The sequence below is a fragment of the Kogia breviceps genome, chromosome 10, assembly GCF_026419965.1.
Source record: "Kogia breviceps isolate mKogBre1 chromosome 10, mKogBre1 haplotype 1, whole genome shotgun sequence".
Taxonomy (NCBI): Eukaryota; Metazoa; Chordata; class Mammalia; order Artiodactyla; family Physeteridae; genus Kogia; species Kogia breviceps.
In genome coordinates, this window is record NC_081319.1 from 53,692,066 (window position 1) to 53,718,897 (window position 26,832).

General features: G+C 42.4%; 1 protein-coding gene and 1 pseudogene across 11 annotated transcripts in view; one reads left to right on the forward strand and one right to left on the reverse strand.

Moving 5' to 3' along the window:
* Positions 1-26,832, forward strand: part of OSBPL10 (oxysterol binding protein like 10) — a 321,796-nt gene that overhangs the window by 243,440 nt on the left and 51,524 nt on the right. For all 11 annotated transcript variants that reach the window (XM_067005845.1, XM_067005851.1, XM_067005844.1 and 8 more), the window contains one exon: positions 10,172-10,326. In XM_067005845.1, coding sequence (XP_066861946.1) covers positions 10,172-10,326 — 155 coding nt within the window. The remainder of the gene's footprint in view (positions 1-10,171; positions 10,327-26,832) is intronic.
* Positions 1,070-2,713, reverse strand: LOC136794899 (large ribosomal subunit protein uL23-like; annotated as a pseudogene).

The following is a 26,832-nucleotide window of genomic DNA, read 5'->3' on the forward strand; positions in this document are numbered from 1 at the left end:
AATAATAGGACCTACCCATGGGTCGTCATTAGGATTAGATGAGTTCACGCACGTAAATTTTATATGGTAGTCCTTGGCACCTAGCAAGAGCTCAATAAATGCTGACCCTTTTTGGCAGAGGAAAGATAATTTGTCTGAAGATAAGCATTATCCTCCCAGCCCCGCACCACCTTCAAATCTGTAGACTTTTATTTGCATTATTCTTTTCATCTACTCACTTTCTGATGTTCAGTGTTGCAGCAAAATCCAAGACTAGCTTGATTTATTTTTTCCTTTAAGGTAGGTCTAACTTTTCTGCCTAAATGCCTGGAAAATTTTTTCTCATGATTTTTTTTTTTTTTAATTAAAAAATGTCGCCAAACTTCATGAGCCAAGCAGTCATTATACTACTCTATTTTTGTATGTGTTTGAAATTTCAGTGAGAAAAAGCCTAAGAAAATATCACCAAGCTGTGTCTAGATGTGAGTCTTTTCCCACTGGTTTTGCTGGACTGAGGTGGGCTGTTTTCAGCAGAACCCAAAGCCCTCTCTTCCGCTCGGGCTGTGTTTCTTTACTTCTGTCACTGTTTATTGTTTCTGTTCCACTGATCTGATCTCTTTACTTTAGGGTCTCTGTTGTGTATCTTCTGTCTTATGTTCTGTGTCATTGCTGGTCTTGTGCCCTTTGCAGCTTCTCACTGGTAGAACTTCATTTTCTTGACAAACTACTTACTCGAGTTTCTACAATGTTGATTCTACTTTTTCCTCGTTTCGGTATTAACCTTAATTCTGCTACTGTTGACTTTGTTTCCTTATAGTAATTCCTTTCTGCCTCTATCTCCTTCTTCACCTCAGACTGTTTTCTTCTTCTGGCTCTCTGTTCTTGTTTCATAGCAGCTACTTTATTTTGTATTGTGAGGATACACCTCTCCTGATGTTTTCTCTGACACCTTATGTTAGAAATTTCAGAGATGTATTGTTCCTATAAGCCTTCTGAGTATCCTTCTGAGGATACTGTTTCTTTTCCCAAGCACTATATAGTCCTTTTTTTTTTAACTAGTGAAAACTTTTATATTTAAAATTAGCCAGCTGGACTCAGTTTACATGATCCCAGTTTTGTTGGCAACATCCAAAGCATCATAGTCAGGAACCAGTCGAACATATGCCTTCTTCTCTCCATCAGGCCTGATCAGGGTGTTCACCTTAGCCACGTCAGTATCATAGAGCTTCTTCACAGCCTATTTAATCTGCTGCTTGTTGGCCTTGGCATCCACAGTGAACACCAGTGTGTTGTTGTCTTCTGTTTTCTTCATGGCTGACTTGGTGGTAAGGGGGAACTTGATGATGGCATAGTGGTCAAGCTTGCGTCTCCTAGGGGTGCCCTTCCGAGGATATTTGGGCTGCCTCCTGAGCTGTAGTGTTTTGGGCCGTTGGAAGGTGGGTGACATCTGGATCTTCTTTTTTTTTTTGTGGCCGTGGACACCTTTCAACACTACTTTCTTGGCCTTCAAAGCCTTTGCTTTGGCTTCGGCTTTGGGAGGGGCAGGGGCTGAGAGAAGGAAAGAAAATGAGGGTGCGGGGGTGCTCACTACTGGTCTTAAGGCTGGAAGTGATTGATTTAAACACTCGTTTTCATTCACTCTATATTAGAATTTTCCTCCTTTATCCTCACATGAGGCAGCTCTATCCAGACTCGTAAACCAGTGGCTGGTGATTAGAGCAGCTGGACTGGTCTGAGGTGGTCTTCTCTCCTGTCCTCCCTCACTGGTTCCTTGATGCTCTGAATCCATAGAATGTACAGAAGACTGCATTTCCCAGCATGCATTGCTACCCCCACCCTTCCTGTCCTGGTCTTTGTCTTAGGATGCTGTGTATCACAAGCAGGCCAGACTCTACTTCCTGCCCTGTTGTCTGTCTCCTGGTTATCATCTCTGAATGATGGTGGTGTGGGGGAGGGAGGGACAGAGTTAAGGTATGGGAGTAATGGATGGAACATTGTCCTGATTGCCTAGGAGAGCAGATTTCATTTTTTCCCCTAGTGCTTTTTTAAGTTTTCCTAATTATTCTAGAGGACATTTACTACTTATAATAAAATAATAAAATAAAATGAAAAGAAAGTAGTACCCCTGTATTTATGAGACAGCTGCCCAGACCTGAATCCAACTTCAGGTCTCTGAGCAGGAGTTGGTTAACAGGACAGGTAAGAAGTATCTTTCTACCTTTCTTAGGGAAGATTCTGGGTCTTGGAACCCTGGGTTGGTTTTCTTAGTCCAACCCCATCCACTTTATTATTTATGGGGATTCTTCATAAGCCTGTCCTTAGCTTATCCTTCAGCCTCTGATTTTAGTGTTGTGAGTTTCTAACTTTTAAAAAATGGCATCAAGGACTGATATATGGATGCCTTTTTGCCATTAGAAAAATGTTGTGGTAACAATACAAATAAAAAAATTTGGATTGGTTCAAGATGGCAGAGTAGAAGGATGTGCTCTCACTCCCTCTTGTGAGAACACTGGAATCACAACTAACTGCTGAACAATCATCAACAGGAAGACACTGGAACTCACCAAAAAAGATACCCCACATCCAAAGACAAAGGAGAAGCCACAATGAGACGGTAGGAGGGGTGCAATCACAATAAAATCAAATCCCATAACTGCTGAGTGGGTGACTCACAAACTGGAGAACACTTATACCACAGAAGTCCACCCACTGGATTGAAGGTTCTGAGCCCCATGTCAGTCTTCTGAACCAGGGGATCCAGCAACGGGAGGAGGAATTCCTAGCGAATCAGACTTTGAAGGCTAGCAGGATTTGATTGCAGGACTTTGACAGGACTGGGGGAAACAGAGACTGCACTCTTGGAGGGCACACACAAAGTAGTGTGTGCATATGGACCCAGGGGAAGGAGCAGTGACCCCATAGAGACTGAACCAGACCTACCTGTTACTGTTGGAGGGTCTCCTGCAGAGGCGGGGGGTGGCTCTGTCTCACCATGAGGACAAGGACACTGGCAGCAGAAGTTCTGGGAAGTACTCCTTGGTGTGAGCCCTCCCAGAGTCCACCATTAGCCCCACCAAAGAGCCCGGGTAGGCTCCAGTGTTGGGTCACCTCAGGCCAAACAACCATCAGGGAGGGGACCCACCCCACTCATCAGCAGACAAGTGGATTAAAGTTTTACTGAGCTCTGCCCACCAGAGCAACAGCCAGCTTTACCCACCACCAGTCCCTCCTATCAGGAAACTTGCACAAGCCTCTTAGATAGCGTCATCCATCAGAGGGCAGACAGCAGAAGCAAGAAGAACTACAGTCCTTCAACCTGTGGAACAAAAACCATGTTCACAAAAAGATAGACAAGATGAAAAGGCAGAGGGCTATGTACCAGATGAAGGAACAAGATAAAACCCCAGAAAAACAACTCAATGAAGTGGAGATAGGCAACCTTCCAGAAAAAGAATTCAGAATAATAATAGTGAAGATGATCCAGGACCTCAGAAAAAGAATGGAGGCAAAGATCGAGAAGATGCAAGAAATATTTCACAAAGATCTAGAAGAATTAAAGAACAAACAAACAGAGATGAACAATACAATAACTGAAATGAAAACTACACTAGAAGGAATCAATAGCAGAATAACTGAGGCAGAAGAACGGATAAGTGACCTGGAAGACAGAATGGTGGAATTCACTAGCACAGAACAGAATAAAGAAAAAAGAATGAAAAGAAATTAAGACAGCCTAAGAGACATCTGCGACAACATTAAACACAACAACATTCGCATTATAGGGGTCCCAGAAGGAGAAGAGAGAGAGAAAGGACCTGAGAAAATATTTGAAGAGATTATAGTCGAAAACTTCCCTAACATAGGAAAGGAAATAGCCACCAAAGTACAGGAAGTGGAGAGAATCCCATACAGGATAAACGCAAGGAGAAACACACCGAGACACATGGTAATCAAATTGGCAAAAATTAAAGACAAAGCAACATTATTGAAAGCAGCAAGAGAAAATACTTAAACTGATGAAAGGGAAGAACCTACAACCAAGATTACTCTACCCAGCAAGGATCTCATTCAGATTCGATGGAGATATCAAAAGCTTTACAGACAAGCAAAAGCTAAGAGAATCCAGCACCACCAAACCAGCTCTATAACAAATTCTAAAGGAACTTCTCTAAGTGGAAAACACAAGAGAAGAAAAGGACCTACAAAAACAAACCCAAAACAATTAAGAAAATGGTCATAGGAACATACATATCTATAATTACCTTAAATGTGAATGGGTTAAATGCTCCAACCAGAAGACACAGGCTTGCTGAGTGGATACAAAAACCCATATATATGCTGTCTACAAGAGATCCACTTCAGACCTAGGGAAACATGCAGACTGAAAGTGAGGGGATGGAAAAAGATATTCCATGCAAATGGAAATCAAAAGAAAGCTGGAGTAGCAATACTCATATCAGATAAAATAGACTTTAAAATAAAGAATGTTACAAGAGACAAGGAAGGACACTACCTAATGATCAAGGGATCAATCCAAGAAGAAGATAAAACAATTATAAATATATATGCACCCAACATAGGAGCACCTCAGTACATAAGGCAACTGCCAACGGCTGTAAAAGAGGAAATCAACAGTAACAATCATAGTAGGGGACTTTAACACCTCATTTACACCAATGGACAGATCATCCAAACAGAAAATGAATAAGGAAATACAAGCTTTAAATGACACAATAGACCAGATAGATTTAATTGATATTTTTAGGACATTCCATCCAAAAACAGCAGATTATACTTTCTTCTTAAGTGCGCACAGAACATTCTCCAGGATAGCTCACATCTTGGGTCACAAATTAAGCCTCAGTAAATTTAAGAAAATTGAAATCATATCAAGCATATTTTCTGACCACAATGCTATGAGATTAGAAATCAATTACAAGGAAAAAAATGTAAAAAACAGAAACACATGGAGGCTAAACAATACGTTATTAAATAACCAAGAGATCACTGAGGATATCAAAGAGGAAATCAAAAAGTACTTAGAGACAAATGACAATGAAAACATGATGGTCCAAAACCTATGGGATGCAGCAAAAGCATTTCTAAGAGGGAAGTTTATAACTATACAAGCCTAACTCAAAAACAAGAAAAATCTCAAATAAACTATCTAACCTTATACCTAAAGGACCTAGAGAAAGAAAAACAAACAAAACCCAAAGTTAGCAGAAGGAAAGAAATCATGGAGATCAGAGCAGAAATAAATGAAATAGAAACAATACAACAATAGCAAAGATCAATAAAACTAAAAGCCGGTTCTTTGAGGAGGTAAACAAAATTGATAAACCATTATTTTAGCCAGACTCATCAAGAAAAAGAGGGAGGGGACTCAAATCAGTAAAATTAGAAATGAAAGAGGGGAAGTTACAGTGGACACCACAGAAATACAAAGCGTCATAAGGGACTACTACAAACAACCCTGCCAACAAAATGGACAACCTGGAAGAAATGGACAAATTCTTAGAAAGGTATAACCTTCCAAGACTGAGCCAGGAAGAAATAGAAAAAATGAACAGACCAATCACAAGTAATGAAATTGAAACTGTGATTAAAAATCTTCCAACAAACAAAAGTCCAGGACCAGATGGCTTCACAGGTGAATTCTGTCAAACATTTAGAGAAGAGCTAACACCCATCCTTCTCAAACTCTTCCAAAAAATTGCAGAGGAAGGAACACTTCCAAACTCATTCTGTGAGGCCACCATCACCCTGATACCAAACCAGACAAAGATACTACAAAAAAAGGATATTACAGACCAACATCACTGATGAATATAGATGCAGAAATCCTCAACAAAATACTAGCAAACAGAATCCAACAACGCATTAAAAGGATCATATACCATGATCAAGTGGAATTTATCCTAGGGATGCAAGGATTCCTCAATATGCGCAAATCAATCAATGTGATATATCATATTAACAACTTGAAGAAGAAAAACCATATGATCATCTCAATAAATGCAGAAAAAGCTTTTGACAAAATTCAACACCCATTTATGATAAAGCCTCTCCAGAAAGTGGGCATAGAGGGAACCCACCTCAACATAATAAACTCCATATATGACAAACCCACAGCAAACATCATTCTCAATGGTGAGAAACTGGAAGCATTTCCTCTAAAATCAGGAACAAGTCAAGGATGTCCACTCTCCCCACTATTATTCAACATAGTTTTGGAAGTCCCAGCCACGGCAATCAGAGAAGAAAAAGAAATAAAAGGAATACAAACTGGAAAAGAAGAAGTAAAACTGTCACTGTTTGCAGATGACATGATACAGATGACATCTGATAGGCAGATGACATAGAGAATGCTAAAGATGCCACCAGATGGCGCAGTGGTTGAGAGTCCGCCTGCCGATGCAGGGGACACGGGTTCGTACCCCGGTCCGGGAAGATCCCACATGCCGCGGAGCGGCTAGGCCCGTGAGCCGTGGCCGCTGAGCCTGCGCATCTGGAGCCTGCGCTCCGCAACGGGAGAGGCCACAACAGTGAGAGGCCCGCGTACCAAAAAAAAAAAAAAAAGATGCCACCAGAAAACTACTAGAGCTAATCAATGAATTTGGTAAAGTTGCAGGATACAAAATAAATGCACAGAAATCTCTTGCATTCCTATACACTAATGATGAAAAATCTGAAAGAGAAATTAAGGAAACACTCCCATTTACTGTTGCAACAAAATGAATAAAATACCTAGGAATAAACCTAGCTAGGGAGACAAAAGACATGTATGCAGAAAACTATAAGACACTGATGTAAGAAATTAAAGATGATGCCAACAGATGGAGAGATATACCATGTTCTTGGATTGGAAGAATCAATATTGTGAAAATGACTTTACTACCCAAAGCAATCTATGGATTCAATGCAATCCCTATCAAACTACCACTGGCATTTTTTACAGAACTAGAACAAAAAATCTTAAAATTTTTATGGAGACACAAAAGATCCCGAATAGCCAAAGCAGTCTTGAGGGAAAAAAATGGAGCTGGAGGAATCAGACTCCCTGACTTCAGACTATACTACAAAGCTACATTAATCAAGACAATATGGTACTGGCACAAATACAGCAATATAGATCAGTGGAACAAGGTAGAAAGCCCAGAGATAAACCCATCCACCTATGGTCAACTAATCTATGACAAAGGAGGCAAGGATATACAGTGGAGAAAAGACAGTCTCCTCAATAAGTGGTGCTGGGAAAAATGGACAGCTACATGTAAAAGAAAGAAATTAGAGCACTCCCTAACACCATACACAAAAATGAACTCAAAATGGGTTTGAGACCTAAATGTAAGACTGGACACTATAAAACTCTTAGAAGAAAACATAGGAAGAACACTCTTTGACATAAATCACAGCAAGATCTTTTTTGATCCACCTTCTAGAGTAATGGAAATAAAAACAAAAATAAACAAATGGGACCTAATGAAACTTAAAAGCTTTTGCACAGTAAAGGAAACCATAAACAGGATGAAAAGACAGACCTCAAAATGGGAGAAAATATTTGCAAACAAATCAACAGACAAAGGATTAATCTCCAAAATATATAAACAGCTCATGCAGCTCAATATTAAAAACAAACAACCCAATCCAAAAATGGGCAGAAGACCTAATAGACATTTCTCCAAAGAAGACATATAGATGGCCAAGAAGCACATGAAAAGCTGCTTAACATCACTAATTATTAGAGAAATGCAAATCAAAAGTACAATGAGGTATCACCTCACACCAGTTAGAATGGGCATCATCAGAAAATCTACAAATAACAAATGCTGGAGAGGGTGTGGAGAAAAGGGAACCCTCTTGCACTGTTGGTGGGAATGTAAATTGATACAGCACTATGAAGAACAGTATGGAGGTTCCTTAAGAAATTAAAAATAGATTTACCATATGACCTAGCAATCCCACTACTGGGCATATACCCAGAGAAAGCCATAAATCAGAAAGATACATGCACCCCAATGTTCATTGCAGCACTATGTACAATAGCCAGGTCATGGAAGCAGCCTAAATGCCCATCGACAGAGAAATGGATAAAGAAGATGTGGTACATATATACAATGGAATATTACTCAGCCTTAAAAAGGGATGAAATTGGGTCATTTGTAGAGACGTGGATGGATCTAGAGACTGTCATACAGAGTGAAGTAAGTCAGAAAGAGAAAAACAAATATCGTATATTAATGCATATATGTGTAACCTAGAAAAATGGTACAGATGAACTGGTTTGCAGGGCAGATATTGAGACACAGATGTAGAAAAATGTATGGACACCAAGTGGGGAAAGCAGCAGGGCGTGGAGGTGGTGGTGTGATGAATTGGGAGATTGGGATTCACATGTATACACTGATGTGTATTAAATGGATGACTAATAAGAACCTGTTGTATAAAAAAATAAAATAAAATTCAAAAATTCAAAAAAAAATTGGGCGTCCTAACCATTTTAAAGTATACAACTCAGTAGTGTTAAATACATTCATATTATTGTACAACCAATCTCCAGAACCCTTTTCATCTTGCAAAACTGAACCTCTGTACCCATTAAATAACTCTTCCCCCCACCCCCTTTGCCCCACTTTGTCCCCAGCCCTTCTCCACCATGGCCATATAGGCTTTTTGAAACATACACTCTTCTTGAAATTGACCATCTCTGAAAGTCTTAATGGTCATCCATTCATTCAGCACAGATTTAAGGAGCTCACACTCCTTGCCAGACCCTGTTCTAGGTTCTGGGGATACAGCAGTGAGCAAGGGCAGTATTGTCCCTGTTTTTAAGGAGCTAATGTTCTAGGGAGAAGAGTAAGGCAGACAATAAACGAATGAGCAGGGTGAGTTCAGAGAGTGCTAAGAGCCATAAGACAGTAAACCGACAGCTGGGACAGCGGGTGCCTCTGGGCTGCTGCTTTGGCCAGCGAAGTCCCCCGGGGCCTTTTGAGCACGTGATCGTTGAGCCGACCCCTGGATTTACTCAGGAGATCTCCTCCCCCAGGTAGAGGAACTAGAGGGTGGCAGTCTGAGCAGGGAAACAGCACACACAAAGGCTCTCATCCCTTTGAAGAATGGGAAGAAAAAAAAAAAAAACCAACCTCGCTTGAGCCTTGTGAGCTCAAGCTCACAAGAGAGAATCAGGAGATGCCAGACAGCATCTGAGGTGCTGAAGGGCGGCTGAGTTCTAGTTCACGTGAGATTGTCTGCACTTGAGCCCACCTTTCCTTCATCACTCACTCCTGCGCTCAGGCTGAGAACAGAAGCTCCAGATTCAGCTGAGTTTGAGGCCTATTTTTTTTCTAATGGCAGAATTGCTACAGGGTTAAGAAATCTACCTCTGATCACTCCTGTCCCCCCTAGCAAGCATATATACAACTATTCTGTAATAACCCATTACTCTTGGAAAGATCAGTATTAGAGTTAGAAAGTTTTTTTTTTGTTCCCAAGGGTTGAGGGAAATGTTTTAAAATGCTTTATAAGGAATTCCCTGGTGGTCCAGTGGTTAGGACTCTGCACGTTCACTGCTAAGGGCCCGGGTTCGATCCCTGGTTGGGAAACAGAACCCAAAAGCTGTGTGGCATGGCCAAATAAAAAGAAAAAAAGCTTTATTAACAGCAATATGGTAGCTAGAATGGCATGACCGCATCCATCCTCCATGCCCATGTCCGTCTATGATGTGGCTTCCTGACTTCTGCCACCGGAATGGACTTAGGCCACATCTAATGGCCGACCACACGTGGCGTGATCACACTGCAGGTGTCTTTTCTCAGCTGTGGTCATCATGTCAGTGGGCATTCAGACTGCATTTCGAGCAGCCCATACCCAATACAATTTGACTTTTTTTATTGTAAATATTTATAAGTATTTTTGAAAAAAATAAGAAAAACACCCTCAAGGAAGTATGGCACATGCGAATTGTTTTTGTCCAAGGACAGGGAGAGACACAGCCTATGGTCATTATGCAGAAACTCGTTTATAAATAGGTGACCTGAATCTACACTTAAATCCACTGAATCAGCTTAAATCCACTTAAAATTGGACCCACTTCAAGTCGGGTTTCTTCAACAGCATGGTATGGCTATTTCTTGAGCTCTAAATGTTGGATTTGGAAAATACTTGGCATCATTCTAGGTCTTTATTTCAGAAAGCATCCTGGGATGGCACGGGCCTAAGTCACACTCCACAGAGCAGCTGAAAAATGGGACACTTGGCTCTTTGCCATCGGCCAGCGCCAGCATAACCTGGGCCATTTTACCCAACTCCGTGGAGGATGAACAAAGCTGCCCACCAGAGCCAGAGGTAAGCTCGCCAGCCTCTCTTTGCACTTTTCACGGCTTGTGTTAGCGCTTGTTCAGAAGTAGAGTAATTATATTTGTAACCTGCTCACCGCTGGGTTTTAAGAGGGGACAAATTATAAAATGGAAGCATCGCCCAGGGAGACAGAATCGGCTCCGTGCACGCCTGGCACTCCTGCTCTTGTGCCTGGCAGCTGCCGTGGGCGAACTGTGATCCAACTGATGGGGACTCTCCTGTTTTCATTGAAACGGGAGTCGTTTTCATGTCATGTGGGAGAAACTCTCACACACCCACTAACGTGACGCCTGTTGACATGATGAGCGTGGTTACAATATATCATGTCGCTCCCTTGAATATTGGCTTCTTTGTGTGGTTGTGCTAATAACATGAGCTTCTTCCTCCCATGCTCTATCCCCGCATGCCACTCAACCGGGCCGGCCCAGGGGCAGTGGCTGGGACTCTTCTAGGCGTTGCACTAGCCCAGGTCCAGGAAGGAGCAGCCCTGCAGACCTTCGGGGCTAGCCAGGTCCCCACAGGCTCCCTGGACCCAGTCATCTGCCCATGCAATCTCCGTGACTGACTGCGCCTCTAAGTGGCAGCTGGAGGGCAGCCAAATGCAGCCTGCATTTTGTCAATTTCCCCCAGCGTCATGGGTGAATTTCTGTTTTTTCTCTTTTCTTTGGATGCACGTGCCCTGTTGACATGATCTCGTGAACTGGGCTGGGACCTACTTTAACCATGTGTTAGAGGTGGTTCTTCATTTGAATTGAAATCACTTTAGCCTGAAAATTGTGGAGCAAAATCTATTTTGTAAGGTTGCAAGCCCCAAGGCAGCTTCTTCAGTCAAATGGTCTTGGTTATCCATTGAAATTTTTCTCCAAGCTCCACGGGATTCTATTTTCCGAGGGCCACTTGAGGGCTCAGGTCTTCCAGAGGCAGGTTCGGCCTGCCTGCAAGTATTTCATCAGCATCTGTAAGGTGACTTTGCAGGGTATGAAACAATAGGGGATGTGAGATTTTGAAAGGTATTTGCCTCTGCCTGTACTCCGAGTTTCAGGGGGAAAGCACTTGTAGCTGACCTGTGGGTGCCTCTCAAGGTAAGTTGGCAACTGAGAAGCTATTTTGAGAGCCTCGGCTGGGGTCACTTTTGAGGAGGTCGTGCTTAGCTGCTAAGGGGTTGAGAATTCCAATCACCTCCATTCTGTTGGAAAAGAACCTTTGGGAGTTCACACCATAATACACATACCTAAATCTTGCTCTAGAAAGAAATTAAAAGAGAAGTTCTTAGATCTTTAGACATAACTCATCCCCAGCAGCATCATGGGGCAACCCTAACAGAGGCTATCACCTAATAAGCTATTTTTTTTAAAAAAATGGTTATTTATTTACTTAAGTGTAGTTGATTTATAATGTGTTAATTTGTACTGTACAGCAAAGTGATTTAGTTACACATATATATAATTATTAAATATTCTTTTCCATTATGGTTTATCACAGGATATTGAATACAGTTCCCTGTGCTATACAGTAGGACCTTGTTGTTTATCCATCCTGTATATAATAGTTTGCATCTACTAACCCCAAACTCCCACTCCATCCCTCCCCTAACCCCCCACCTCCTTGGCAAGTATAAGTCTGTTCTCTATGTCTCTGAGTCTGTTTCTGTTTCATAGATAGGTTCATTTGTGTCATATTTTAGATTCCACATATAAGTGATATCATATGGTATTTGTCTTTCTCTTTCTGACTTACTTCACTTAGTATAATAATCTCTAGTTACATCCTTGTTGCTGCAAATGGCATTATTTCGTTCCTATATATGGCTGAGTAGTATTCCATTGTATATATGTACCACATCTTCTTTATCCATTCATCTGTTGATGGACATTTAGGTTGCTTCCATGTCGTGGCTATTGTGAATAGTGGAGCTATGAACATAGGGGTGCAGGTATTTTTTTGAATCAGAGTTGTGTCTGGATATATGCCCAGGATTGGGATCACTGGTTCCTATGGTAGCTCTAATTTTAGTTTTCTGAGGACCCTCCTTACTATTCCCAATAGTGACTTCCCCTATTTACATTCCCACCAACAGTGTAGGAGGGATCCCTTTTCTCCGTGCTCTCTCCAGCATTTACTGTTTGTAGTTTTTGATGATGGCCGTTCTGACTGGTGTGAGGTGATACCTCACTGTAGTTTTGATTTGCGTTTCTCTAATAATTAGTGATGTTGAGCATCATTTCACATGCCTGTTGGCCGTCTGTATGTCTTTGGAGAAATGTCTGCTTAGTAACCTGATAAGCTTATTATTAGGGCTGCTGATCTTCCCTATTCTGAGTCCTTCCTAGTGTACGTTCTGCCTTTCCTGTGGGTGCTTTTTCTAACCCTGAAGTTTGAGAGGTCTGTTCTTTTTACATAAAATTATTGCCCACTTTGCTTTGCCAGTCAATAGCATTGGCAGAAGATAGTATATCATTGTCTGTACGAAATAACTAGCTCCCAAGTTCAACTTTTAAAAGATACTTTGAAGGAGAAGAACTAGGGAGAGCTTTTAAGTTAGGAACAATCATTAATTTCTGATTGTCGTTTTTGCTTTTATTCCTTTTGTCAGAGTGATAGGAGATATTCTCTGGTACTCCCTTGCAGCGGTGAGAGGCTTATGGGATGTGATGCGGGTGTGAATGTTTTCTGAGAAGGAAGGATTAGAGCTCTTTTGCAAAGACGTCCTTCATTTTTTCCAGCGTCAACTCTGGTAGATGATTCTCACGACCCAAACAGTTAGTGTTGGTTGGACGCTATTTTTATTTTAGGCCATTTGCTTTGTCACTTTTTTTTTTTTTTTTTGTCGTAACAGTTGAAGAAGCTAGCCATAGCCACGCAATAGTTTTCTTGTCAGAAAAAGGAAAATGTTTCCATTGCCTCCCTTTTGTACAATTTGGAGAAATAACCCAAGAAGGAATGAAGCGAAATTCCTTATGAGAAGGTTTCTTATCCCTTTTGATGTGGAGAATGTAGTTACTATGTGAGTGATCATTGGGAGACTAGGAATTGTAGTTATTGTGGTACTTTAGCCAAATATTTTCTTCTGGCTTATTGTTTCGATCATATTAGGTCTTTAGGAGCATAAATTAGTGTATAAAAGGTACCGCATTCTAATGTATATATATTTTTTATTGCCATCAAGCAATTAACTCAGTCCAAATCCCATCAGACATAGACTGGGTATCCTACAGTTCAACTCAATTCTGATCCTGTCCACCTGGAAGGAACGTCAGATCTCACAGGTGAAGGGCTCAGTCCTGCACGACTGAGCACCCCATCAACTTCAGACGCCAGTCACAGATCCAGGTTGTCACCTCTGCTTCTGACCAACCGGCTGTGGATTGGAGGTTCCCATGTCCTTCTTCCTCAGGCTTGATTAATTCGCTAAGGTGGCTCACAGAACTCAGAGAAACATCTACCAGGTTGTTACAAAAGGATGTAATTCAGGAAGAGATGCATACAGCAAGGTCTGTGGGAAGGAGCTCGGAGCTTCCATGCCCTCCTGCCCTCTCCTAGTGCACCACTCTCCCCACCAACCGGGAAGCTCTCTGAACCCTGTTCTTTAGGGTTTTTAAGGAGGCTTCTTTACATAGCCATGATTGATTAAATTTTTGGCCACTGGTGATTTACCCTCCAGGCCCTCTCCCCTCCCCGGAAGTCAGGGGTGGGACTGAAAGCTCCAACCCTCTAATGACCGGGGTTGGCTTCACTGTCAACCATCTCCCATCCTTAAGGGGCTTTGCAAAAGTCATTCGTTAACATAACGAAAGACACTTTAAAGCTTTCATCTTTTAGGAGATTCCAGGGGTTTTAGGAACTCTGTGCTGGAAATAGGGACAAAAAAGCAAATATATATTTCTTACCATAAATCACAATGTTCCACTCCCCTCCGCTGGTTCTGGCTTACCATAAAACAACTTACAGATATCTGGAAAATGAATACATTTTCAAGCTTAGTCTATTTCCTTCTCAACAGAATAGAACTCGGGGGGGGGGGAGGGGCTTCCCTGGTGGCGCAGTGGTTGAGAGTCTGCCAGGGACACCGGTTCGAGCCCTGGTCTGGGAAGATCCCACATGAAGCGGAGCAACTGGGCCCGTGAGCCACAACTGCTGAGCCTGCGCGTCTGGAGCCTGTGCTCCGCAACAAGAGAGGCCGTGATAGTGAGAGGGCCGTGCACCGCGATTAAGAGTGGCCCCCACTTGCCGTAACTAGAGAAAGCCCTTGCACAGAAACGAAGACCCAACACAGCCAAAAATAAATAAATTAATAAATAAATAATTTTTTTTAAAAAAGAATAGAACTCAGAAGAGCAGCGTGTATTTAATGTGTGTGTTACAAGAGAATTGTGGTTGGCTCTGTTATGAAATGCAGTGATCTCAAAATTTTATTCGGCTGGGGCTGGAACCCACTAAATGTGAAAATGAAATATTCTTCCATAATGAAGTGAGTTAGGATCTTGGTTTCCCCGTTAGGAGAACAGTATTTCAACTCTCTCAGCACGGTTTGAAATTTAATTTTAGACAGAAGAGGGTTTTGGTGGTGATTTCTTTGTTGAAGAGTGTCTTGTTTTAGGACAGGAGGAACGGTGACTGGAGAGATGAAGTACTGGGCCTGGTGCTCTTGACCTTCACCCACCCTCCGGATTGGAAACCTACCAACGCAAGTCCACGTCGCAGGCTTTCTCACAGGGAGGTTTCTAAATGCATGACGGTTTCCTCAGTGCATTTGTGTGAGAGTTGGAAGCTGAGACGGGGACCAGGTACCTTCTGCTGGTGCTGCTGGCAGACAGGGTCAAGGGGATGTGAGTATTTAGAGGCAGGTGCAGTGGCCAGACTTGTTGTTCTGGGGCCTCAGTCCCCCTGCGTTGGCAGGAGAGGCTGTTGTGGCCGCAGCGGCGGCAGCATCTCAACACTTGGATCAAGGATACCTGCAGTGGTGTGTCCTTGCATGAAAAAGTCTAAGGGGGCCTTCCGTTCTGGTCTTCTGCCAGACCAGTGATGCTATAAGCACCTAATTCCTATATCCAATCCCTTCCTGATTGAAATACCTGGAGTGGTTTCCGTTCCCGGCCCTGGATCCTGACTGGTTGGGCTGTTGGCATAGGGAAGCAGGGGGTGGCATGGGGACAATCCTCACTGGCAGCTCACATGTCACCATGTTTACCCACCTTTCTGGAGGCTGTTTCGGAGAGACGGAAACCCTAATTTGTCGTAAAAGTCAGGTTTATTGAGGTAAATTCATAAATAATGAAATTCATCCCTTTAAAATGCAATTTTATCACTTCTGAACTTTGATCTGTTACAACAGTTCCATCGCTTTCCAAGATTCCCTTGTGTTCCTTTGTGTTTAACTCCTCCCCTGGCCCCTGGCAAGCACTCATGTGTTTTCTGTCCACGTAGTTTTGTCTTTTCCAGAATGCCATATAAATGGAATCATGCAGTGTGTACTCGTGAGCCTGGCTTTCTTTGTTTAGCATAATGTATGCTGTGTTAATTGTTGGAGGCAGTTATTAGGTGCCGGGACACCGACCCCTGGCCTGGAGGGAAAAGATGGAGAGTCAGTCCTGTTAATCTCTCTCCACTGGGGACCTTCAGCAGGGGGTCTCGAAGCCCTGTCTCAGGAGTACACCATCAGCTCCTATCAACCCCTGGGTTGACTGTTTCATTAGAAAACTCTGCCTGGTGAATTGTCTGCATCACAGTGGCAGTAATGACATCAAGAGACCACATGACCTTACACTCCCCAAATCTAGCGGGTTCAGAAGGACTTCTCATAATGTCCCTAAGTACTAAGGACTCGATCAGCATATAAATTAGCCAGTGGGCTTTGATTAGAAAACTGCAGAATTTAATTTTCAAGTAAGTGTGTCAAAATCCCCACTTCCCCAAGGGAGGGCATTGTTTTACAAATAAGGGAAGGAGACAGATATAAAGATTTAGCTGAATTTTTGCGTCAAGAAGAATTTTCATGCTCTTGGTTGAATTGTCATCTTCAGCACTGAACTTTTGAACCACTTAACCACATTTAAAGCTGTTAGTTTTGAAATCCTCTGACATTCAGGTTGAAACCTGACCAGTGTAATCTCAACCCATTTTGATCCTTTTTATTCTTCATCTCCACAGTACATCAGTGTATAGGTAGATGTTGACTGAGCATTAAGTGTCAGGCATGGGATGGTAATACAGTTTTTCAGGATAAGGTAGTATGCTGTTTTGATCGTTTGGATAATTCTTTTAACACACATTTTCAACCTTACTCATTTGTTCAAAATATTTGACACGTATTTGTTGTCAGCTGTTTGACCGTGGAGTGGGTCAGCTAACACGTCCTTATAATGGTTGAGAATCAATTTAGTGAATTCTGTGATAGCTCCACAAAGTTAATGGTTGCTATGTAGGAAATGCTGTCGATCACATTTGGACTTTGTAACAAGTAAGGTCGTGGGTGATATGATTAGCCCCTTTCTACCCCACTCCCTATCCTGTCATTAGAGAGTTTGATAGCCTCTTCTTCCCAGATCCTGCAGGACAGATGTTTTTTCTCTTTGAGCCGTGGCCTTTGAGTCACTACACCTTAGAATAGTCTTTAGGGGTCCAATGGCCACTCCCCAAACTGGAGTGACTGACTGACTTGCCAAGAGTCACAGAACTGGTCAGTGGTAAAGGCAGGATGGACATCTAGACTTCCTTTCTCCCCAGCCAGTGCCCTTCTGTATATACCACACCATCTCCTGTGTCCAGGAGGATTCTTTCCGCTGCAAATAACAGAGAACCCAACAGTTAGGAGCTCAAGCAATAACTACATTTAATTTTCTCACACAGTAAGACTTCTGCCAGTGAGTGGCCATGGGTTTGTTGCAGCCACTCCTGATGGCCTCGAAGATACAAGCTCCTGGAAAATGGTACGCAGTTCCTGATAAAAATTAAAACTAGGACTACCATATGATCCAGCAGTTCCACTTGTGTGTATTTATCCAAAAGAATTGAAATAAGGTTCTTGAGATATTTGCACCCCAGTGTTCACTGCAGCTTTGTTCCTAATAGCCAGGAGGTGGAAACAACCTAAATGGATGAATGAATGAAGAAAATATGGTATATGGATGATATGATGGATTGTTATTCAGCCTTAAAAAAGGAATGAACCTTTAGAAACATTATAATAAGTGAAATAAGCCAGTCATAGAAGGACAAATACTGCATGATTCCACTTATAGGAAGTATCTAAAGTTGTCAAACTGATAGAAACAGGAAGTAGAATGGTGGTGGCCGGGGCAGTGGGGAGGGGGATGGGGAGTTGCTATCCAATGAGCGGAGAGTTTCAGTTGTGCAAGATGAAGGGTTCTGGCGGTCTGCTGTGCAGCCATGTGCGTGTAGCTAACACGACTGTACTGCACACTTCCACATTTGTTAAGAGGGTAGATCTCGTGCTTTTATCACACAAAAAATTGATGACTTCTCTCTTAAAACGAAAAAATGAAAACCCGGTTTCTTCCATTCTTCTTGCTGTTGGCTTTTCATCCCCATGCTGGTTATGGTGGCAGCATGCCAGCTACAGTCCCAAGCACCACCTGCTCAAAAACATTCTTTTAGAACGTGGAACGAGATGAGAGCTCTTCCCAAGATGCTCTGTGTGGGAAGGGAAGTCCCCGGCACGCTTTTCTTGTTATCTCATAACCAGAACTAGATCCCCCCCCAAGACCCAGCAACTGGGTTTCCATCACTGCTTTAGAGTTACGAGAGTCCCCCTCTATGGCTTTGGAGGAGGGTGCTAAATCACAGGGATCTTGAGTCCTAGGGGGACCCACATGGGGTCCCCATTAGCTTTGGGGAGTAACAGAGAGTGTGGCTGGACCCCCATACCTGCCCCAAACAGGTTTTCTTCCAGCGGTGCTCATCTTCAGTTTCCATAGGACTTTTCTAGAGAGGAGGGATAAATTGGGAGATTGGGATTGACACATACACACTACTATATCTAAAATAGGTAACTATTAAGGACCTACTGTATAGCACAGGAAACTCTACCCAATACTCTGTGAAGACCTATGTGGGAAAAGAATCTAAAAAAGAGTAGATATGTGTATATGTATAACTGATTCACTTTGCTGTACAGCAGAAAGTAGCACAACATTGTAAATCAACCAAACTCCAATAAAAATTTTAAAAAATTACAGATTCCCAGATCCCAATCCAGGAAAAAAAAGACTTTTCTAGCCTGACTGTTTCATCTCATAGGCCAAATTTTTTGAGTGTAGACCTCTCTCTGATCCCTCATTGAAGACTCCAAAATATTTAGGAAAGCACCGTGGGCATAGAAGACACTCTGTAAATATGTGATAAATGAATGAATGTGAATGATAAAGTCCATCTGTACTGTTCATAGCCTGAGGGCATCCTACTCCCCGTCCTCATCTCTGTCCCTCGCTCTTTCCTAGGGGTAAGTCTAACCTGTTGAGTGGCAGGTGAGTTATGTATGCTGCTGTGACAAGTGATTCATTGATGGCCAGTGTCCTGGATCTCCCTAGTCAGAAGACTTTCTTACTAATTAGTTCATTTCTGGTCATTGGCCTCGACCTATCCAACAGGTACTAGATGGTGGTGGTGATGTGTGGAACTCTTATTATGTAAGAGTTCAGAAGCTCCACAGAGGGCATTCCATTTAGGTTCTGACATTATGGAATGGGGAGTGGCTTTTAATCATCTGGGTTTTTTCTTCTCCTCTTCTGGCTGTTGGTTTGGAGAGAAAACAGTCCATCCACTGTGCAAATGTAGAAGAGACACCTCCTGGCTACCAGACCCTCAAGACTTAGAAATCAGAAGGATCCAGGTTGTTGCTTGTGCTTGAAAATAGACTGCTCTCTCATAAGTTTGCTCTGTGTTCCCAGTATAGTAAGATAGTAATTATTCATCTTCTCAGTTATTTGTTCATTCATCAAACATTCATTGCGCTACTATGTGATGGACATGGAATGGAGAACTCCTTAGTTTAGCAGATTTTCATAGCTCAGTACTATGAGATGAATCATACACTCACCTCCCTGCAAATTCATATGTTGAAGCCCTAACCCCTAATAGGACTGTATCTGAGAGTTGGGGTCTTTAGGAGGCAATTAAGGTTAAATGAGGTCTTAAGGGTGGGGCTCTAATCCAATAAGACTGTAGCCTTGGAAGGAAGAGGGAGAGAGATCTCTCTCTCACTTTCCACCCTGTGAGGACACAGCAGAAGGCGGCCATCTGCAAACCAGGAAGAGAGCTCTCACCAGAACCCAGCCATGCTAGCCCCCTGATCCAGTACTTCCAGCCTCTAGAACTGTGAGGAAATAAACTCCTGTTGTTTAAACCACCCAGTCTATGGTATTCTGTTAGCCTGAGCTAAGATACTCAGCGTATTAACTCTGTGCATTTTTCACAATAGTTATTTTTTTATACCTTGAGATTAGAAGCAGGAGAAATGGTTTTTAGCCAGGTGATGTTTCCAGGTTAATTTGCCAGCACCATGGAGGTGCTGGTTGTCTGTGGCTACAGGCCGTGGTAGTTAAGATGACCGTCTGTGGCATCTGGCATCATGGCATTTGGAGACATATTTCTGTGGTGTTCTCACAGGCTGTGATTGCTGAGAACAATCTCTCCTCCCATGGCTGAGAGCTCCTATCTGTCAAAAAGAGCGTTTTTCTGTTCTCTTCTCTTCTTAACAAATCGACAGCAAACATATAACCATCACACACAAACCTAAGCTCTGTGTGCATTTTTCAAGGGCTTCTTGAGCTTGGTTTCTGGCCACATTAATGAGCTCTCAGAGGCACAACGGTGTCATTTCCTGTGCAGCTTTGGGGGATTCATTTCAATTTTTGCTACTTTTTTCAATGACTTGTTCCTCCCTTCATTCCTTTTCCTTTTTTCTTGTATCCCTTTTTGTGGGTGATAGTAAAGTTTTGTTTTCTTGGCTGGTGTTGCTTTTATAAGAGCGAGGTGGAGTATAGTCATAGGTCCCCAGTCACCTGCTCAGGGGCCAGTAGGATGTGTCTGGGGCTTCCAGTGGGTTCAACCCTAGAACAAGCCAGTCTTCGGAGAGCCTTGGGAGTGGTCACCGTGTTGCCTCCCTTTCCTCCCCTCTCCCCAGGCCACTGTGGCCTTGTGACATAAACACCCACCAGTGTTGGGGACGCAGCCATCTTGGATTTGCCAATTGTGACCTGGAGCTGTATGAAAAAAAATCAGCACCAGGTGGTACAATCTCTTCTATCCTGCTGCAGTCCCCAAAGGATTAAGTGCTTTGAAACTGGTGAATGAAGAGGGCTTAAAGCACTGCAGTGTTTAGTATTGGTTTTCCCTGCCCCCGACCCCCTGTCCTCCTCCTCCTCTTCTCTTTGCCCTGCTATCAGTCCTTTGTCCATAGAGGGAGAAAGTCAGATCTGAAGAAGAGGTGAAGAGTTGAAGAGATTGTAGCCATGTGGTAGGATAAATTTTAGTGTCCTGTTGTTTTGGGTATTTATTCTCTTCCTATCACTGTGGCCCCAAATTTCACAACTCTGTCTGCTTTCCCCCTAGCCTGCCTCGCCCCATGGGATACTACCAGTAGAAATGAACTCTTCACCATCTGCCCTGCTTACATTATTTGCCCACGATGAATAACTCTTCTCTAGGTCATTTATATGCTGTCTCAGATGCCGTTCACTTTCCAGAGATGTGAAGTCGATGCTTGGAGATTTATGATCTTAAGGAAAGAATGTTATGGAAGAAAAGAGGAAAATCTATCTCACATATACTTCGGGCTCTGCCTGAATTAATCAATGAGTTCTTGGATCCCTTCTGCAATGTGGATTGAGTTTTGTAGATGGATTATTGGGCTGTGTGGTGCAGGGGCTGCCTCTGTGCTATATTATAATTGTAAATTTAAAATTTTTTGGTAATGGTGGTAGATGAGCAGCTCAGCAGAATGGAGATGGTATGTGTATGTGTGAATGAAATTGTCTAAGTTCTGATAAAGATTTTACCCTCTCTGGATATAGGACTCAAACAACTGCCCCTCTGATACTTGAACTTACTTTACCAGCAGCTGTTTGGCTGTCCCTCCTGTCCCCAGTCACCCTAGCACCAAAGCTCTCCTTGCCCCTGCGGATATTAGAGCAGCAGGGGCCAAGCAAGTAGGCTTTGTGAGGTAACAGGTGCAGTCAAGTGTCATGTGACACCCTGTCACCACCATCTTCTTTCTCCTCTGAGGATAACTCATAGCCATCGCTTCCCCAAAGCCCCGGGCCCCTTTTCTCTTCCATTCACCATCTGCAGCCAGCTAATGAGACATCGGACTGTCCTATGTCATTTGTGGCTCTCTTTATTAGCTACAGTGATCCCAGCCAATGACCCCATCACAAGTAAGTATAAGAAGATGGGCAGAAATACAGCCATTTGGAGGAAAAGGAAACCATAACTTTTTTGGAAATGAAATTAAACCTAACTGAGAACAGTGTATCAATCCTTAAAGCCATGGAAATGTCCTTCAGATTGCCCCAAATCTCTCTTCACATTTTCCTTGATCTCATCAGAATTGCTTTCCTTGAAAAAGAATAAGAAATGTATAGAACTTGATTGTTTTATAGTTAAAGTAATACTGCAAGAGTATCAGATCTTCCTACAGCAAATGTATAGTATTTAATGCTCATTCTGAGTTTGAAAGAGCTTTGTGGGTTACTCTGGAAATGGACCTACACCATGAATGACAATTCTTCTTTGGAAAATGTGTTTCAGATCCCAAATATCTTCTTTTCAGTGGCTTGTGTACTAAAATGCAGGGCCAGTGTGTAGTTCTGTCTTTTAAAAAAACCATGTAATTTGGGGAGAAAACAACTCCTTTGGGGAGTGTGAGGTTTTCTTATAGTGACTGAAACCAATTTCCTGCACTGAAGTGAGAAAAGAAATGCAAGCAAGAGAAAGGGACTACTTTTATGTCTACATGCCTTTTAATTTCATCATGATGCATTTTTAGAGCTAAACACCTTGTTTAGAATGGGATCTTACCTAGAAATTCCCAGAATGAGAAAACACCTGTCTGTTTTAGATGCTGCTCTGTGAGATCAGTGGTTCTTCACTAGGTGAGTAGAAAAGTGGGGACAGATGTCATAACAGTTCCTTCCTGAGCCTTAACAGGAGGCCTTTATAAGCATCAGAGTGACCACCTCACAAAAGCAAGCTTTTTGTTTATATTTTTTTAGAACACAGATTCCTTAAAGAAGCAATCAGTAGAACATAAGATACAAAACAATAACAAAGACAATGAGAGATCCTCTTTTAGGTAGTTTGGCTCTTGAGATGAGTAAAAAAGTGTTTCAAAGCTACAGGGGTATTTTGGAGAGGTGAGGTTAAATGATTGCATTTCTAGATCATAGGAAGGAAGCTGATATTCTCTTTCTTCTCTTGGATATTCTGGTCTAGAGTAGATGTCAGTTTAAGCTGTCCCTCGATGCGGGGGTTAGCATGATGTCTCTAGGGTTCCAGCTGTGGAGGCTCACAGAATCGGTTGGACCCCAGCTCTTGGACTTACTGTCTGTGAGAACGTGGGCATGCGAATTATCAATGGTAATGATCGTAGTAATTTCCTGATGGAAATGTGATGTGAACTAGATGAGACGGTGTATTATCAGTGTTCGTCTCGGTGCCTGGCACATAGTAGGTACTCCGTAGTCAGAGTCTTATGCAAATTGTCTTTGACCTGCCTCTCTTACCCCAGTTTGTAGATAGGAAGTTGGTTGAGGAAGCCCTATGAGCATTTGTCGTTAAGCTCTTCTGGGTTCCTCATGCGAGATTCATTTCTCTTATGTAGTCTTCCAAAAGAGTATTCTGGGTGTAAATGATGACAAACGTATATATTTATACGGTGGGGCCTGATTCACAAAGGGCTTCCATTAATAACTTACTCAAACTTGGCTTCTCCAGGTATGGCTGATTTAAGCATTATCAAGGCAGTTTTGTTGCAAGGTAGGTGTCTTGCCTGGCTTCTCTCTGAGGAAGTCCTAAAATCACCCAGCTGGCTGGCAGAGTGGGCCCAATTCAGTGGGCATCTCTAAGGCAGGCTGCCCAGGTGGGCTGATTTTCACAGCACACCCCAGCTTTGCCCACAAGAGGAAGTCTGGAGTGTAGAGACATAAAGGACATATTAGGTAGGTTGTATTAGTTTCCTATTGCTGCTGTAACAAATGGCCACAAACTTAGCCTAAAAGACACAGATTTATCCTCTTACAGTTCTGTAGATTAAAAGTGTTATGCAGGTCTCGGTGGGCTAAAATCCAGGTGTCAGCAGAACGGCATTCCTTTCTGGAGGCTCTGGGGTGAATCCATTTCCTTGGCTTTTCCAGCTTCTGGAGGCTGCCTGCGTTCCTTGGCTTGTGGCCCCTTCCTCCCTCTTCAGGACTGGGGACCTTGCATCTCTTTGGCTCTGCTTCCATAGTCCTGTCTCCCTGTGATTTCTCTCCTCTGCCTTCCTCTTCTACTTTTAAGGATCCTTGTGGTTACATTGGGCCCGCCCAGATAATCTAGGACAATCTCCCTACTTTAAGCTGATTAGCACCCTTAATTCCCCATTGCCATCTAGCCTAACCCAGTCACCGTCCTGGGGATTAGGACTGGACATCTTTGGGCTATTATTCAGCCTACACAGCAAGTGAGTTGGTTGGCAATCACAAATACGTTAGATAAACCCTGAAAATAAAAGTGGGATGGACCTCCGACTTGAAATAGAGCCAGTGGTTACATTGCTCCCTTGGGGCAAAGCAGTCAGCTCAGCTGGATGCGTTATCGGGAGAAAAGTAACTGGCTTTGCTTTTTGTACATAGTGAAACTTTGCCCAAGAGCCTCAGTACTAAACCAGATGTGACCCATGAGGTCATCTTTGAAGTTCACACAGTTCAGATCTTGGCACTTGGAGGAGGAGGACTTGAAAAACTATTGCCACATAATTGTCACGTAAACACAGCATAGGACTTGTAGGAAGTCAGAAGTAAAAGTCCACTCTTTCTTCCTTCCAACATACCTCCTGCAAGGAGCTACTGGATCTCTTCTGGGGAGTCTGTTTGCATAGCAAACATATATACTTTAAACAGTTTTTACAACAGTGGAATCACACTATAGATAATGTGGCTCTTTAATTTTTAATTTACAATAGACTTTAGGTATATTGTTTGCATTCCTTTTACCAGCCACAAAGCATTCAACTCTGGATGTATCATAATTCATGGAATCATGTACCGCAATTTATTGAACCAATCTCCATGAGAGACTTTTATTTATTTATTTTATAAATTTATTTATTTTTACTTATTTATTTTTTGCTGCTTTGGGTCTTCGTTTCTGCACGAGGACCTTCTCCAGTTGCGGCGAGCGGGGGCCACCCTTCGTCACAGAGCGCGGGCCTCTCACTGTCGCGGCCTCCCCTGTTGCGGAGCACAGGCTCCAGACGTGCAGGCTCAGTAGTTGTGGCTCATGGGCCCAGTTGCCCCGTGGCATGTGGGATCCTCCCAGACCAGGTCTCGAACCCGTGTCCCTCCTATTGGCAGGCAGATTCTCAACCACTGCGCCACCAGGAAAGCCACCATGAGAGACTTTCAGATAGTCCAGTTTTCTTTTACAGGTAGTGCTCGACATATATTTGGCACACTAATGCACATATGTCTTATATAGGGAAACTGTCTAGCAGTGGAATTTAAGTGGAATTCAGGCAACATATGTGAGAATTTAAAATTTTGCAAAGTATTACAAAATTGCCCTCCAAGATTGAGCCAAATTTATACTCTCAGCAATGTGTGAGGACTGCTGTTTCCTGTTCTTTTGCCACTAGGAATGAATTTCAAGGTCCTATTTTCTTACCAGTGCTTTTTAAGAAGAAAAATGGTATCTTGTTTAATTTCTATTTTTATGATTATGAATGAAGTTGAGAATATGCTTCACGTATTTATTAGCTCTTTGTATTTCTCTTGTTTTCAATGTCTTGTTCACAGCCTTTGTACATCTTCCCATTCAGTTGGACGTTCTAATTAATGTTTTATAAGAATTCTTTTTATATTAAGCCAATTAGTCCTTCACAGTATGAGGAAAGTATTTTGTCCTCTTCTTGGGTGTACTTTGAGAGGTAAGACGTGATGACCACAAACGTGGTTACAGTCGCCACTGTAAAATCTTTCCCCATGAAGGAGCCCTTCGCTTGAATTGGCTTGAGTCAGATTCCCCTTACTTACACCCTTTCAAATGAATTTTGTGTGTTGCTGTCTAGGGCTGCCCACTGAGATGAGCCACGGTGTTGCTGTGTTTGTGGTGGCTGTTTTACAGGGAGGTATCACACTGTGGGAACGTACGTGAGCTGATATGTACACCCATCCTTCCTGGAAACATCATTGGCACGAATCAAGCATCCTCTCATTGAGAGCATTGGTTCTCCTACCCTCAGCTTCTCCCTTGCCCACTTCTTGCTCTCAGGCAGATGTCAAAATGTGTAGTGACTCATTCTCTGGTGGTTCTGGTTGGGACACTCTGTCTCCATCCAGGGTCTAATGTTGCTGGTTTTTAAGGCAGTTTTAAGCAGGATACTTATCAAGTTGAAAAAAAAAACCCAATAGTTTTATTTCTCAAAAATAAAGTACTTAATGTCAGAAGTTAAATTGTTTTTCAGTTTTAAAGACATTGGATTATAGCATGGTAAAATATTCAGTTAAATATCACCTACCATGGGGTATTTTTAAACTCACAAGAGGTATGTGTTTCATTATCACCCATTATGAATGGGACGAAGATTTATCGTTCAGGAACAGAGCATTTTTCAAATGTCTAGCCAGGTGAAAAAGTACTTCATTAAGTACTTTCTGTTTTAGAAAGAAAACCACCACAGCTCTTAATTCTACAATGAGGAAGCACCAATAAGGCCCCATTAAAGCTACAATCTCTAAATCCCACTCAATACATTTTGGCTCAGATAGCTGGCATTTTCTCTGCTTTTTAATTTACATTATGTGCAACCATTTTTCTAGCCGCTGTGATAGCGGATATTAAAAGAAGTTTTCCCTGTACTTTTATTCAAATGGGAATTGATACTCGGGATCTAAGAGGGTAACTGCAGCAATTTTTTTGTCATATTATTCACTGCCATAAAATCCAGATGAGGCTTACTATGTCTTCTACATTAAAAACCATCACAGTATCATACTCTGCTTTGCCCCACTCTCAAATGCTTTATTCAATGAAAACGTCAAGGGGAAATGTGTGAGACAGCTGTAATCATCCCAGGGTAATGAAAACACAGTGTAGCACTATTAATGATCAGACCTGTGGGTTTAAAACCATATTTCGAAAAGATACACGCACCCCAATGTTCACTGCAACACTATTTACAACAGCCAAGACATGGAAACAACCTAAACGTCCATTGACAGATGAATGGTTAAAGTAGATGTGGTAGATATATACAGTGGGACACTACTCAACCATAAAAAC